The following is a 16,876-nucleotide window of genomic DNA, read 5'->3' on the forward strand; positions in this document are numbered from 1 at the left end:
AGGGAGAGGAAAGTAAACTACCTACTATATTATGATGGGGCTTATAAAAAAAAAAGGAGGAGGGATAAAAATGAGTTATCAATGTTGTAACCATTATTCTATATGAAGAGAAGCATAATTCTAGCCTGAGTATTCATGGGGGAAGGGCTGTCTTATTTATTTACTTACTTATTTATTATTTATTTATTTTTTACAACTAGAACTAGGTTAAAACTGCTGAGAATTAAAAAAAAAAAAGTTTTTTTTGGAGTTCAACAAAAGGCATCTTTCTTGGCCTTTGAAACATGTCAGCCAGGGTCATTCAAATCTGGACTATTTTTAAGCTTGACCTTTGACCGGCCTTTGGAGAATCTGGGGAGGGTGCTAAGATAGCAGAGAGAGGCCAAAAGGAGATGATGACTTTCCATTTTAAAAACTAAGAGAGAGAGAGAGAGAGAGAGAGAGAGAGAGAGAGAGAGAGAGAGAGAGAGAGAGACTTTAAAGCTCCTAATGGCCCTTACAGATGTAAAGTTAAGCGGAGAAAAGGTTGGGGAGAAGAAGAAGAAAAAAAAAATCTGACCAGGCCTGGAAAATAAGCTTCTGAAGACCCTCAGTGGCTCTTTGGCCAAGTTAGTCATGAAAGCATGTCTATGGGTGTCCTTGGGTGTTTTTCATCCCGGCAATGTACGTTTTAAATTGTAAGAAATTCAAGTAGTTGCAGGAAGTGTTTAAGGGGGGTGGAGGGTGTGAGTATTGGTCAGTGGGAAGCAAGTTCAGCCTGGCTCTGGGGCCATCCCAGTTAGAGAGGAAGCGGAGTGTGGCAGCTGCTGGGTCCCCTCGTGTGGCAGACCTGCCTGCGGAGGGAGCAGCGACTTCAGAGAGTTCATGCATGGGAGTCAGAGCCCGGGCCCCGCAGCCTCCCCCAGAAACGGATGCAAGGGGAGAGAGGGAGGGGTGCGTGCTCTCCAAGTGGCTTCTGGTAGCAGTGGGATCCCCTGGCTTTTATCAACTCCCATCCTTGGCGGCTTCCGATAGGGCTCTTAGGATAGTTTGCTTTCCATGTGTGCCCACCTACCACTCCAGAACGCCCGGGTTATTTTAGGATCCCCGCTCTCATCCTGGGAGCTCCTTCGCAGGACTTCTTTTGCTCGGGTCCAGGAGGCAGGGTCCTTCCGGAGGTCACTTTTTGTGCGCGGGGTCGGGGGGGGGGGGGGGGGGGGGGCAGTGTTTGTGAGTAGCATATGCATGCGGTCGCGCCGGCTGCCCTGGCAGGCTTGTAAATTCTCACCCTGGGAAATTAGCAACAAAGCCCGATCTGTCTCGCGGTGGCTGCTTTTTTGCACTTTCCGAGGGCGGCTGTACTTGACTGAGCTGCAGAGCAGGCACGAAGGAGAGCCAGCGAGCGAGCAAGAGAGAGCAGAGGGAGCCAGCGAGAGAGAGAGGGAGGGAGAGGGAGAGGGAGAGAGGGGAGGGGTGGGGGCGAGAGGTAAATAGTCTTAAATCGGAAGGGAGCTGCTTCTCTGCGGTCTTGACAAGAGCTGCCTGGGCTCCGTAATAACGGGGTGACCTTTTCTCGGGCTGCGTGCTGTCTGGCCGGGAAGGGATTGCATTTCGCAGCTGAGAGCCCCGGCTGCCTCCAGCCCGGCTCCCTGCGCGCCGCTGCCGCTGCCGGGGTAAGTTGTCTGGAGCCAGGACGGAGGAGAGAGAGAGAGAGGAGAGAGAGGAGACAGCCTCAGCCTCGGACGGCAGCTGCCTCAAAAGGAGGACACCTGTGGCTCAGATGCGATCAACACCCTTCCCCGGCGGATCCTGGAGGACCTCATTATTTTAAACTTAAAAAAAAAATAGATTCCCTCCTCCCCCCTCTCTCTCCTTTTTTTTTTTTTTTTTTTTTTCCAAACAATGCTTCTTTTTGACCTTTCCCAAGGAGAAGCGCTACAAAGCAGCCACTGTGCTTTCTGAACCGCCTCCCCCTGCATCGCTTAATTGAGAAGGTAAGTGCGGCCGCTGCTGTGTCCACACGGGCGGCGGCGGCGGCGGCTTGTTTGCGGGGTGAGTGTGTGTGTGTGTGTGTGTGTGTGTGTGTGTGTGTGTGTGTGCGTGCGTGTGCCTGCGGGTGCGCGTGCGTGTGCGGATGTGGGTATTTTTTTCTTCTTCTTTTCTCTCTCTCCTTCCCCGAGCCTCCTAATGAGGCATAAACTGGAGCTGCAGCCTGGCGGCTCCCGCAACTGCAACTTTTCTGCTCGGGCTTGCAGCTCTGCCGAGGCGGTTTTGCTTAACCCGTACGAGGCTTCATTATTTTTATGATGAGACGGGAGAGGCAGGCGCGGAAGAGGCGGATGCAGAGGAGGGAGAGGGGCTGCGGCGCGGAGAGTCTCGAGTCCCACTCGAGTGGATCACAGTCAAAGTTCACTGCCGAACCGCAGCCTGCCCAGCCCCGGGCTCCCGGGGACACAGGGGCAGGGGGGTTGGCATGAGGACCCCTTCGCTCCGGTCCAGGCCCGTTAGGCGAGGGATGGGGTCCCAGACGGGGTTCGGGAGCCCTCTTCTCTGGACTTGCTGGAATTCATGAACCCCCACCCCTCCCCGCAAAGAGTTGAAATAACAGCCTTTGGGCTCACGCTGACCCCTCTCCCTCTCCCCACTCTGCCTTAACACTGCGTGGTTCCGACGAGGGGACAAAGTGGCTATTCGGGCAGGAGGGGGTGGTCCGGGAGAAGTGAGAGAGAGACCCTGGACTCAGGTGCCTGTGTCCTCCTAGGGCCAGATTCAAACCGCTGCAGCACATTTTTTTTTGGGGGGGGGTGGTGGTAGAAGGCGAGGGTGGGGGCACTTCCCAGATAGCTGTTATGAAATGCAACTCGGATTTACGATCTTTTTTCATATTGAACATGCTATGCTATGCTCACGCTGCATGTGACAGTTTAATCAAATCCATTTGTTACCGCGGAGCTGCAAGGGGCCGCTGGGATTTGGGGATGACGGGCGGGCAGCGTGCGGGAAGCATGTGGCTTTGTCACTCGCCGTCCCTCCATCCCTCCGCACCCGCCTGCCCATCCCTCCGCACCCGCCTGCCGCCCCGCGAGGGGCTCGTCCCTTCCCCCACCCCCGCCGCGCAGCCCGGCTCCCAAAGTGGCCGCACAATAGCCGGTCCTCCCAGCGGTGCGGGCTGCTCCCGGAGTCCACCCTCCAGCTCACTCAGGAGACCCTCTCTTTGGGCTTCGGAGCTCCCATGCGAAGCCTCCGCAACTCGGACACGCCTAGAGCAACTCATGCAGAAAAAGGAGAAAAGTTTTGGTAAGGTTGCCTACCACCACGGATGCGCTCTGCCGGCGCTCGCTCTGCGCTCTTGGCTGGCTCCAAGCCTCCCTGCCCTTCCGCTGCTGTGTGTGTGTGTGTGTGTGTCTAAAAGATCCAAAATATTATTGTTGTAACTGCTTTTGAAAGACGGCTGCTTAAACCAATTAATCTGGCGGGGAGAGGGGGGGGGCGGTTGTTGCAACAAATACTGCTACATTCTTTGCACATGGTCCCCGTGTGGGTGCAGACACCACCACAAAAGGCCGGAGCAGAACTCCGCAAAGGGATTCTTTGTTAGAGTGTGTGTGTGTGTGTGTGTGTGTGTGTGTGTGTGTGTGTATGTTTCTTTTTTTTATTTATTTTTTTTATTTTGCATGTGAGCTGCATCAAAATTGAACTCAGTCTTGCAAATCTCTTGTTGGCCTTTGCCAAGCACTAGCACTTTGCTGCCATGGTAACTGTAATTAAACTGATAAGAGTGGAAAAATGTCAGTATCTCTGAGCCTTGCAGCTGCATTGGAGAAAAAGGGAATCAAATTGGTTCCCAGCTCCATTGCTCAAAAAGGGGAGGGGTGGTGGAGAGACGGGGAGAGGGGGGTGTGGGTTGCCAGTGGAAGGGGCAGAACAGAGTTAAGCAGCTCCAGTGCCTGAGATCTGGGGACATCTATTTGCATTGTTGTCCCTTAGGGGGCTGCAGCCTGTAGGGATGCTCTGGGCCAGTGAACAGAGAGAAACAAGCTTTTAGGCCCAATCTGGTCCTCCAGAGTCGGGACTGGGGGCTGGGAGAGGAGGAAGATGGGCAGGAGAAGAGACAATCTTTTGTTTGGTACCTCTTGGCAATCGAATGGCTGTGTTGGCCAAATTCTTTTAATCTGTGTCACTGCTCCCAGCTGCAGAACCCGCATTCCCGTTTTAGCATCTTCCCGAGGCACCTCATCTCTGCCAACCCCCTTTATGTATTCCCTCTCCCAATTCCTTTTCCCAAATTGTTCCCTGTGAATCTTCTGATGGGGACAAAATGTTTCCCATTCAGCATGTGTAGTTAGTCCAAAAATATAAAAGACGGTGCCTAAGTGCTGCAAATCTTTTCTTATGATTATTTTTTTTTTCTCTCTAAACCCCTGTGTGTTGTGGAGTTGTGGTTACTTTGTTGTGTTAACTACTGAAGCTGAGACTGCTCGGATGAATGGCACAGAACAAGGGAACATAATGGAGGCAATCAACCGTTAGGCCGCCTCACAATGCAATCCGGGCAATTAAAAGCTCACCAGAGTTTAAATGAAATGGTTCTACTTATTTCTGCACACCACACTGCACAGGCTATTATTTATGTCTTTAAAAAAAAAAGAAATTATGATTTCCCTTAAACTGTCAAATAACTCAGAATGGCAGGGTCTCAGAGGCAATAAGAATTTCCCTCAGAACAATTTCCATGCCAATCTTAAACTAGTTAGGAGCCCTGATGTGCTCAGAGCAACTTGGGCAGTGTTTCTCAGCCCCAGACACGTAACTCTACCCAGACCTGCGCTCTGGCTAGCGAGGGGCAGGTTGCTGACTGCCTGGTGCCTTTTTAGGTTCCTGGCAAAGTGGCGACTGCTAAATGGTTCTCTTTCTGCAGCTGGTGAAGTTGCATGGTATTGAAAAGATTTCCCTTTCCAGAGAAAGGTGAGGATGGTCTCTCCAAGAAGGCTCCGGGACGGATGTAAAATATCAAACTCCTTTTCCGCCCCAAGGCCAAACAGAATGCAAGAGTTTCAAATATTAATTGGCCTCTGAGTGCTAAATTAAAATGTCAGCACAACAAAAACATTTTGTGGAGACAAGCAGGGCGGCGTTGCCTGTGCCAAATGTTGGTATTCTCTGTCTTGGTGGCAAAGCATTTTGAATAAAGAGAGCTGACCTTCCAGGGTGGATGGTAGTAACACACAACTCAGAAATACAGCTCAGCTACCACTAAGAAGGATTTTTTTTTTTTTTTTTACAAAATAAATGTAGCTTTGTGACATAAAAAAAAAAAAATAATTGCCTTAAACTGGATAATGAGAATAGCCACTCATAATCTATCTCTAGATGTTTTCCGTAATGAAATCCAGAGTATCACTTAGTAAATCAAAATTTCTCCCTCCCCTTAGGTGCATGATTAAGAGGCAGTAGGGTGAGATCTGTACTATAATTAATGGGATTGAATCCTTGTGGAACCTTGCTAGAAGACAGTAACTCGTTCTGATCAAAGAAACTTCATTTGTTAGAAGTTCTAGAGAGTGAGCTATCAAGGGTTATGATTAATCTACACTAGCCCCTCAGCTCCTTCAAAGAAAAGGGGCAGAAAGCAGGCTATAGGAATACCACCTGCTCTTCTGTTCAAAGCCAGCTGCTGGTTTGCAGCTCCGGAGACCACGGCTACGCCTATCACGCAGAAAGAACAGCCACGCTGCTTTCTTCCGAGCCATTGCCTGCTCCAGTCCTCTCACCAGAGAAGTTATTTTCTAATGGAAGTTCAACGTCCTAACAGTATCATGTGCAGCTCATGTCGTATTTGTAGCCAGGAAAGTCATCCATCTGCGTGGAGACTGTGCCCCGATGTTTCTTATTGGTGTGATTAAAGAAAAAACAAAACAAAACAAAACACAGTGAAGGTAATAGAGGTGAAGTCTTCATCGCAAGGCATCAGAGGGAACGGAGGAAGGTTTCACTCTTTTGGAGGAAGGAAGCACACAGGAAATGTTCAAGGCCAGAGCTTGGCATTTCTTTTCTTGACACTGTTTCAAAAGTGCATGCACATTGGGTGTTTTGTACCTTTCTGTGTCCAAGTTTAGAACTTTCTGCCTAGGAGAGGAAGCTGGATAGAGCGATGGCATTGCTAGACTGTGGGAAGGCCACCCAGTAGAGTGTTTAACTGTTGTTCAGCTTTGAGCCAGGACCTTACCCTCTCTCAGGCCTCCGTATCCTAGTTTGTAAAATGAGGGACTTTGGAATCGGTGGATGCCTGTGAGGCTTGAAGTGGAATTGTTTAATAAATACGAAGCTGTGAATAGTCGGTCCAGGGTTGTTGTTTTTAAAGCTGGGTGTTAGGAAAGAAGAAACTCAGGCGAATATTTTTTTTCAAATTTTGGCCACGTTGTAAGACCCAGCTAGACTCCTTGTTTATGATGGAAATACATTTTGAAAATATAGAAATGTCCCTATGTCTAGGATAGCATTATGTAATATATGCACTGTACATATTACATTTATCTATGTATGTGTAATTATATATATGTGTGTGTGTGTGTGTGTGTGTATTATGAATATTCAGACTTTGCCTTCTGTTGTTTTCTTCTTCTATAAATAAGTGCATGCAAATGGTAATAAATTACGTAATCCTATACTTCAGTTTTATATAAGAGTATCTGGTTGTATATAGTTAGGTAACCTGCCATTAATACAGGCACCAAATGATGCTTGAGAGTATACTTTCTTTTTTTTTTTTTAATTTTAACATAATGAATACTTTGAAATACCAATGGCACAGAGGGAAGCATTTGGATGTAAACAGGTAATATAGGATTGGTGAACTTTTGGGGTGATTGTATCATGTACTTAACTACAAGCATCTTTCCTGCATCCAGAATATAGTTTGATTTTAGGACAGTCCTAAACAAGGAGAGTCTCACACTCCTTACCGGAGGCACTCTGAAATAGGTACCTTGTTTGAGGTCTTCCAATGTCCTTTGGCTCTGTCTGGTCGTCCCAGCTCCCTCTTTGGTTTCTGTCTCCTTTTAGGTATACAAATGCTCTCAGTCCAGCCAGACACCAAGCCGAAAGGTTGTGCTGGCTGCAACCGAAAGATCAAGGACCGCTACCTTCTGAAGGCCCTGGACAAGTACTGGCATGAGGACTGCCTGAAGTGCGCCTGCTGCGACTGCCGGTTGGGAGAAGTGGGCTCCACCCTGTACACGAAGGCCAATCTCATCCTCTGCCGCAGAGACTATCTGAGGTAGGACTTGCCCTTGCCCACCAGCGACGCCTGGATTCCTTTTAACGTCCTTCTGCCAGCGTGTGCTTCGGTGTGTTTCCCCTCCTTCGTACCAGCCTCTAGTCCTGAGAGATGTTAACCTGTCAGCCTTCAGAATGTTGCCAGGTGCCTATTGAAGCAAATTATTGCTTAAACAGTGGCCAACAAAACACGCTATCGGAAGGGTTTCGATTTGGCTGGCCTGGTTGCTCCTATATTGTCATGTTCATGTCAAGGACGTATTCGGTAGAAATCAGCATATGCTTTTTGTTGTTGTTTATTAGACTGTCAGTGACAAGGTGGGCCAAGCGGAACACAAAACATGCAGCTCTCTTTCTGTTTCAGAATTGTCAGAGGAAAATGTGTTTGAAATTCTCAGCTGGTATTTATTGGGATATTGATTAGCCAATTTGGAAAACTTTCCCAAAGTGTGAATACATCTTTCCCCCGATTCCATGAGGCCAGCACAAGAGATCACTGGGCGTGAACAGCCTCAGACTGGCCAGTGGCTGCATGGAAATTAGCAAAGTAACCACTGCCACCCTTACGGGGAAATGACAGCCACTGTCCTCACTGAAAACATCTGGACAGTTTCAGGATCCGACAGATGTTCTTGCTTAGGAAGCCATGGCGCTGACTAAACTTGTTTCCCAGCAGTTAGTGCTCAACACATGGACTTCTATTTAAAGAGAGATTCTTTCGCTTCCCAGGGACCTCGGTGACTTGGTTCGGCTGCCCATTACTTATATTAATAAAGGAGGATCAATCAAATTAGAGAAATGATATATGGCATCCTTTGGGTTTTCATATTTGATATGATCAGTCATGTTCCTAGTCTAACGTTAAGAGACTTATTTTTAATTGTTCCCCTTTATGACACAAATTTATCAATCGGTGGTGACTCCTTAGCCATCTTAGTTATTTGGAGAGGCGCTTTCTAGGAAATTTAGTGCTTCTTGCTGTAGAATTCAGTTATTTTTCAGTCCGATTTAATCTTTGGTATATAAAAAATTACTATTTGTTGAATAATAGTTACAAGAGGGTGAATGCGGTGCTGTTTTTGACATTCTAGTCTTTCCCTTCTTAGGACTGCCTCATCTGACAGCCTCCAGAGTCCAGACTATGACCACTTGTTACTCCTTCTCTGTGTTATCTTACTTAAAATACATGCAAGGTGCCAACAGTGGGAAGTGACTCTTTTTTTAAAATATGTTTTTATTGATTTCAGAGAGGAAGGAAGAGGGAGAGAGAGAGAGAAACATCCATGATGAGAGAGAATCATGGATCCTCTGTCTCATGCAAGTCCCCTACTGGGAATTGAGCCCACAGCCTGGGCATGTGCCCTTGACCGGAATCGAACCTGAGACCCTCCAGTTCGCAGGCCAATGCTCTATCCTCTATCTGCGGAGCCAAGCCAGCTAGGGTGGGAAGTAACTATACCAGGGTTTCCTTCATTGTGGTGGGACTACTAACCAGAATCAACTTACTGCATGAATTCTCTGCAGTCGTTGAACTTTTCTTTTTGAAATAAAAATTTGCCCTCCACTCATTGTGAATTAGAACCTTGTTTCTACCTAGAGCATTTATTTTGTTTTTAATGACTTAACATTGCTTCCTAGTTTCGTTTTATCATTACTAACCAATACGTCATGAGTTTTTTAATCTTTTTGACTTTTACTTTTGTTTATAACTGAAGTGTCTCCAGTGGCAACAATTACAAAACATGTAGTTTTATAGAGTCTGGCAAGATTAAGGTGTCCTAATATGTAGTAAAGACAGAATTAAGTTAAATTTAAAGAAAATCTTTGAAAATACCTAGAATTTTTAAGTCAAAAATATAAATTTGCCAGTGAAATCTTTGAGTCTTTAGTGAAGCCATTTTGCAGTTGTCCATATAATAGCGAGGAAGTAACCTTGGACTTATTCATCTTTATGGTAATAAAATATGTTCAATTGCTTTGATATCTCAAGTACGTGTTTTGTTGAAGAAAATTTTCAGATGAGTTCGTATTGTTGCTCTTTGTAATATAATGTTTAGTTAATTTCTGATAGGCTTAAACTTTTAATGCTTGTTAACTTATTTTTAGACATTCATACTCTCTCAGATATAAAACCTGGTCCTGATTGCCAATATATTCATTTCTCAGAGTACAATTTCCTCTTAAATTGGTCATTACCACATTAATGGCTAGTTGTTATGTTAACAGCCCAAAGGTTGTTAATATTTCAAACTAAATTGTTAACAGCAAGCTTATCCCTTATTTAAACTGAAGGTTTGTTTTATATAACGTGACTTCTTTGGCAGCTAGTAATTCATCAACACTTGAAAATTGTAGAAGTAAAATCAGAAATTGGTATGTGAGTAAAAACACTGCGTTATGTATTATAGATTATGCCACAGATGTGGTATTTAGTTTTATGTGGAAAGCACGTAGCTCAGTGATATTGTGTGGATGTTCAATGTCTCTGGCACATTAAAATGGTCTGATTCCGTATGTGAGATGGGCAAATACAATCAAGCTAATATTATTTACAAATTAATTTCTTTGAATGTGTATAAATAGTCATCCAAAATGTTCGTTGAATGCCTGCTGTGTGAAAGGCATGCTTTTAGGTAATAGATGAAATAACGAACTAAAAAAGGGAGACATACCTAAAATTGTTACTATCTAATCATTTAACAATTATACAAAATCTGCAATATGACCAGTGAACAAGTAGCATTCTGTGGCTATTTCCCTTCTGGTTCTGCATATTTCCTATCTGAATTTTCCATAACCAGTGCTTAACCATTTAAATCCTATTAAAATGGCTCAGTTTTGCTTTTGGTCTTTGGATATTACATAATTTTTTTGAAGCATCAAACAGGCCATAAAAAAAACTTACAGGTCTGTATTTCTCTGTCTCAGTCACTGGGCATCTAAATAAGAACATTATTTTAAAAAATGGTTACCTGCACTAATATTTGTTATAGGCATTATCCTGGTCTAAAGAATTTTTTTCCATATCTATAAAAGAGTGACCTATTTTTGACAATTGTATTTAACTTCCTAATAACTTCTTTGAAAAAAAAACACACACAACCTAAACAAAAATTTTTTAATTCTGAACAATTATTCCTGAAGTTCTAATGTTTTATTTTGCATTGCTTGGAGCAATGATAGTGATGACCTGTTTTTACAAGTTCTTTAAGTAATGAATACACAAATTTAAATCACAAGGTATTTTCTTATGAGTTATCAAAACTATGATTGTGATAAATTTGATTCCTCTCAGATATTTTTTCTCCTTGTGGCACAATTAATGTATTTAAGAAAAAGAAAATATCTTACAGTTTTATGTGCTGAGTTTCGAATCTGAATAGTTCACTTTCCATAACAGGGCTGGTAGAGTGTATTTTATTCTTCGTTAGAATAGTAAATGCATGAATTTGATTAAAGAATTTGACAGTTTGTAGGATTGTCCTCTGCTTTCATTCATTACCTAACGGAACAGAAGGATTGACATTCAAAAACTTCCTCTATTAACACTCTCTCTGACTTAAACTATGAAGTCAATCTGTCCATCAATCTTTATATGTCAAGATGTAGAAAGGTATCTGTTAAAAATATATCCAATACATTTAGAATTTTATATTATGAAGAGATGAACTTAGGACTATTTAGCATGGAAGCATCTTTGTACTTTGAAATAGAGCTTAAAATTAATAGATTGCCTAAAGTAGACTAACAATTACAGTATGTATGAAAATTAGCAAAGATTTAGTAATGTTATTTATAGGACTCTAATCATTGCCACACTATCATCTTTATTTCAGTTTGGAAAATGTGAATGAAATAGTTAATGTATAACCAGAGTTTTAGAATTAAGGTTTTGTGGCAAGTGACATGAAGTCAGAACCAGGAGAAATAGCAAAATATTTTTCAACTTGGAGGCAGTAAAGGATATCAGAATCTACAATTCAAGTTTTGGAGTAATTTCTGGTGTGTTTTTGCTTAAGCTTAAAACTTCTTACTTGTGGTATATTTTAAGCATTAAGTCCATATAGCCTATATCTTGTACCTCTATGAAAAGTGTCTTACCAGAGAATATATTCAAAACTCTTTGCTGTGCTATATGCCATAGAAACTACTGACAGCTCTTCCCATATGAGAAGCTGAAAATGTCTTATATAAATTTGAATGCAATTTTCTACTTTTATATGTGGGGATGATTTCTTTAAAACGAAACTACTACTGAGAAAGAGTGATGCTTCTTGCTCCATCAGAGTTGCCAATTAACAAAAAAACGGTTCCAAGTTGCTGTGCTTACTACAAATTAATGCCTTGATATAACGATAGAGCAACTTTAAAATAGAACATGAAAAGCAATGGCCGCATAAAACATTAATCTAGCTATCGCTTTATTTCACACAGATCAACCCTGGTGCCTCTAAATTTTTACATAAGGTTCGATTAGTATTAGTACGTAATTAAGGCTTTAAAAGAAAATATTAATATGTTATTAATATTATTTTATATGACAAGTTACTTCACAATTTTTAAATGTTGAATAAAGCGTTCTCTCCTTTTTTGCTTCATTGTTGTGTTTTTTAATAGTAGGCAGTTGAAAATATCTTCCTCGGAAAGCAGTGAATTATTGTTATTTGAAAAATAACTTTTATTTTAAATTCTGAAACTTTAAGCTTTTATATGGAGTAAAACTTCTCCCAAATAACCTTTTTCTTCTCTATAAGCTTCATTGAAGGTTTTCTAACACTTTATTATAGTCATAACTTTTACCATATTTAAATGTCTAAGCTAATCTTAGTATTATGAAATATTTTGACATATGAGAATGTATCAGATTCTATGGTCTGTTAAATAAAACACTGTTATATTCCTTGCAAATTATCTTTATTTATAGCTTTATAAAAAGTTGAAATTTTAAGTCCATTTTTCTGTTTATTATCATAAAACGTTATTAAATTTAATTTTTAAACAATTTAACTCTATACCATTCATGGACTATTACAAATCAGGAGTGACAATTTTGTTTTGTAAAATACTTTTGGAAGGAGCCCTCTCTTTTGAAAAAAAATTGGTGGATTCTCAGACTTTCTCAGTGTCAACTGCTTTTCAATAAACTTTTAAGAAATATTTCATCTGCACAGAGAATTTATTATTTCTAAATTTGTATCCAATAACATTCTGTCTTTAAAACCATGAGTCATCCATTTTCAGCGAGTGATTATTTAATCTAGTTCTTTTAGTTTTGTGGCTTTTTGCTTGACAGACTTTAGATATTTTCACTAACAAAGCCACCCCCTCCCCAGACAAGACTATTAAAAATACAAAAATACTCCACACTATTTCTATATCTTTACCGTTTTTTATCTTTTTATAAAGCATGGAATACTTCAGTCAGGATAGTTTTTACACACAAGATGGATAAGTTAGACATACCTGACTTAGCAGAAAAATATTCTGTTTCTACAAGTATACTTAGGATTAAATGCATCTGGAAGACCTACATTTGAGAATTGCTAAAATTGCTTATTTTGCACTTTATAAATACATAGAACTCTGGAAAAGAATATCTATTTTTGGTTGCTCTTAGAGTATATCAAAGTAAGCCAGCACTTCATTTATAAATTCACCATTAACTTCCATTAAGTGACTAATAATAAATTTTAATGCTGTGTTTTGACCGCATACACGTAATTTATTAAGGAACTTCATTTTTAAAATATGCTGAAAGGAGTAATTTTGGAAATGGTTTTGATGAATCCATGCCTTGTAGAAATGTATTATGTTAGTTCAGTTTTCTGCCTCACATAAAAGTTATATAGCCTAAAAGAAGAACTGAGCCAACCTAAATGACTATTATGTTTTCCTTCATTACACTGTGAGGCACTGAAATCCTATTTTGGTGTTTGGCTTGAAAATATTTTCCATCTCCTACGAGAATGTCTCCTATTATTCAAAGTCATTACCCGCAACCTCGTTCTATCTTTAGAAAAGATTACCTAACATTTCTCACGTTTATCAATAAATGTTGAAATATGTGAATTGTAAATGTAGGACAAGATCTTGAAAACAAGGGAAATAAAAGTAAAACAGCATTGCTGTATTCAACTGACCAGATATATTTTAAAACAGCATTGACAGCAGCCATGTCTTTTTTTAAACACTTTTTTCTTTTGTTTTGATTTTCTAAATTGGTTTGAATAAGTGATATGTGTAATCTCCCAATGTTATGCATTTAAAGTGTTGTAGGTGTATATGTGCAAGCTGTGATACAGATATTAGAATCTATGTGACCTTAGAATGAATATTAACTTTTGTCATAATTGACTTTTATCAGATAACTATAGTTTGTAGGCCTTGAAGCTTGTAAAATCCAGATATTTGGTGCCAGCTAATTTCTTAGTACTCTAAATATAACACTGACTTGTTTTTACAGGGTGCTCACCTGTCCCAGAGGCAGACAAGTTTTATGATACTACAGTATGCCTAAATTTAATCCCCTGTGGTATTTATCACCCCATTCTGTTTTTCTCAGCTTCTGTGGAGTTTGTTCTTGTCTGCTCTGTTTTTCTTTTTATCATCGTTACATAACTTTGTTTCATGATTATCCACAAATTTCTCTTTTCAGGGTATTTATAAGAAATATAATTTGGCAGTTAGATTTTCATTTCTTACTTTAAAACAATTTTTTGGCCTATTAAAGTTTCCTGGCCCCTTATCATTGATATTTATGGATAACTTTCCTCTAAAGGATTTAAAACCCAAGCCTACTCCTTTATTGTATTCATCAAACATATGTTTTATATTAACAGACTACACACACCAGTCACCTGTGTGTTCACTATGCCATTTTTACTTTTTGCCTTGTGTTACCAAAACTTCCTGATGGGCCTTTCTCTCCTCAACAATATTATTTTGGAGTTATGTGAAGATTCTAAGTCTTTTGCTGAATTCTTTTCTTCCATCATGTTAGTTTTGGGTAAATGCAAAAAGCTCTAGCTGTGGACTTCACTGGTTTCAAGAAAAATTACTCTTGAGATAAATAATAGTCAGATTTCTGATTTGAAATTGGGAAATTAACATTAAGTTGAATATATTAAGTTAGACTCTAACCAGCATGTGTTGTTATGATTCAATTTAATATTAAAAACTCTCCAACTGTGCTACTGGGAAAATAAAAGACTCTTAGGAATTCAAAGATTATTTGCAGAGGAGTATACCAAAGCCATATTTAAGTAAAATTGTTATTCCTAATGCAGTAACGCATCGTCTACATTAAATCCATCCTATTAATAAAAGCAGAAAAACCATTTTCATAAACAAAAATATCACATATGACAAGGACTAGTAAGGAGGCAGGGAACTTCGTAAAGTGTGCTAATGCCAACATTTAATAGTAATCTTATTATCACGGAACAAAAATAAATTCCCATCTCATTTATGCCATCAGATCCCAACAGGCAACTTCAAAGGAAAATAACAACTTTTTGACTTTGCTAGTTGATTCTGATTTTCTAAAACTTTTAGAACAATACCATTTCTCTTAATAGCAATTCTAACAGAGATACATACGGTTTTTTGAAATTATTTTATTCTTTTTCTCGTTTTTGAAAGATTTTGAAACCCCTTAAGTAATATGTCCTTTGATAGATTGCTTCCAATTCCCCCAAAACAGCAGAGTCAAAACTGTCACACTTTAAAATACCCGATGGCATCGAGCCTGGTGATTATTTTGTGTTTATCAACTGCTCAATAAAAATATATTCTGACCAACAGCTCATGTTAGACTGCATAAGATGAGTGACCAGTACTTGTTCCTTTGCTTGGGTGGTTGGGGGAAGCAAGGGGAGAGGTGAATGGAAAAAGCAAGCATAACTTCTAACACTATGAGTATTAGTTTCAATGGGCAGGTTGATTTGTATTTTCCAGGTGAGAAATTCCACAGTTCTATGAACGTAATTGTAAAGCCTGTAAGTATTGCATGTAAATAGTCACTGAGGGATGGGCCATTTGTGTTTTGGATGATATAAAAAAAAAATTATAACTTATTGAATTGCCTTGAAATTCATAAACTAGTATTTTCTGTGACCATTTATTAGGGAAAAATGAGAAATGTTCTGAGCTATAAGAATCCCTTCCTTCCCCAGCATGTCCTTGATGAGGGGGTATTCTTGGTGTTGGTATTTATGACCACACGATTAGCTATCTCTCTAACAGTTTAGAAATGAAACCATTTAGTCATTTAACAAATACTTGAATGCCAGTGCTTTATTCCTATGAATAATGAATGTAGAATATTATATTTCTAATTGATTTTATATAATATATACATATGAAATTATTAACATTTTACATGTAAAGAATTAAGGAGTCAGTCTGGGAAATCTGGGAAGAATTTAAAGACAAGTTATTTGACCTATTTTCTACAGCTGATGTAGTCACAATTGCTTTGAAATAACTAGGAAACAAATAAATAAGAGCTTTAGTCTGATTATGTCCTATGGAACTAATTTAGAAAATGAGAAAAGGGTTATATTCAAGAGATAGTAGAAAAAAATTAAGAATGGAGATCCTAAGTAATAAGTAAAACTTAAGCTCTGTAAAATTCCTTTTTGTAAGCCAATAGTCCTATTATAAAGGCTGAACTTCAAGCTTTATAGTTATATTTTAGATACAGAGTAAGATAGAGTGAGCTCTGTAACTTTCAAACTGTTTGCATTGTTTCGTCTCTTATCACAGATATTGCTAAACTGCCAACAGCGGCACAATTAACATCCCTTGCAAAATGCTTAGCATTCTTGGGCCCCATTTTCCCATTCAAAAAATATTATTCTATATACTCTAAGCGACAAGAATCCCTTCCTTGCACAGAGCGTCCTTGATGAGTGAGTACTGTTTGCTGTTTATATTTATGATCACATGTTTTGCTATCTCTGTAACAGTTTTAAAATGGAACCATTTAGTCAGCTAGCAAAGCCCTGGATACTGCACTGAATAAAACACAGAAATACATCCTCCCCATTAGAGCTTATATTCTAGTTAAGGGAAGCAGATTATCAACAAAATAATTACTGAGTACATTAGGAGATGATAAACACTACAGGAAAAATAGAGCAGTATAAGAGGTTTGCAGAATTTGTACTGACGTGTGTGTGTGTGTGTTTGTATCTGCATGGGTGTGTGTGTGTGTGTGTGTGTGTGTGTGTGTGTGTGTGTGTAAGAGAGAGAGGAGAGAGAGAGAGAGAGAGAGAGAGAGAGAGAGAGAGAGAGAAAGGGAAAAGGAGAGAGAGAAAGAGGGGGAGAGAGAGGGAAAGGCAGGAATGTAAAGAGAAGAATTTGAAAACTAAATAGGGTACACAGGGACAGCCTTGTTGAGGTGGTAGCTTGAACAAAGACCTGAAGGAGCTAGCCCTGAGGTTGTCTAGGAAGGACCATCTGGGCACAGGGAACAGCCAGTACAAAGGCCTGGGATAGGAGCTTGTCTGATGTGTTTGAGGAACATCAAGAATGCTAACGTGGTTCGAGTGGGTGAGAGCAGCCACTGTGTGTTCCTATGGTATCCCCCTGTTACTTTTACTGGCTAGAATGTCCCTAA

General features: G+C 40.3%; 1 protein-coding gene across 6 annotated transcripts in view; it reads left to right on the forward strand.

Annotated features, from left to right (window-relative positions):
- The window catches only part of LMO3 (LIM domain only 3), a 59,807-nt gene that overhangs the window by 2,113 nt on the left and 40,818 nt on the right, over window positions 1-16,876 (forward strand). For 2 of the 6 annotated variants that reach the window (XM_084880408.1, XM_084880406.1), the window contains exons 2-3: window positions 1,907-1,973; window positions 7,042-7,255. In XM_084880408.1, the coding sequence (XP_084736534.1) occupies window positions 7,050-7,255 (206 nt within the window). In that variant the 5' untranslated portion in view covers window positions 1,907-1,973; window positions 7,042-7,049. Of the gene's footprint in view, window positions 1-909; window positions 1,204-1,906; window positions 1,974-2,988; window positions 3,277-4,921; window positions 4,945-7,041; window positions 7,256-16,876 lie in introns of those variants that run through there. The other 4 variants (XM_084880407.1, XM_084880404.1, XM_084880405.1 and 1 more) reach the window with 4 other exon arrangements.

Source organism: Pipistrellus hanaki (genome assembly GCF_964339955.1).
Source record: "Pipistrellus hanaki genome assembly, chromosome: 3".
NCBI lineage: Eukaryota > Metazoa > Chordata > Mammalia > Chiroptera > Vespertilionidae > Pipistrellus > Pipistrellus hanaki.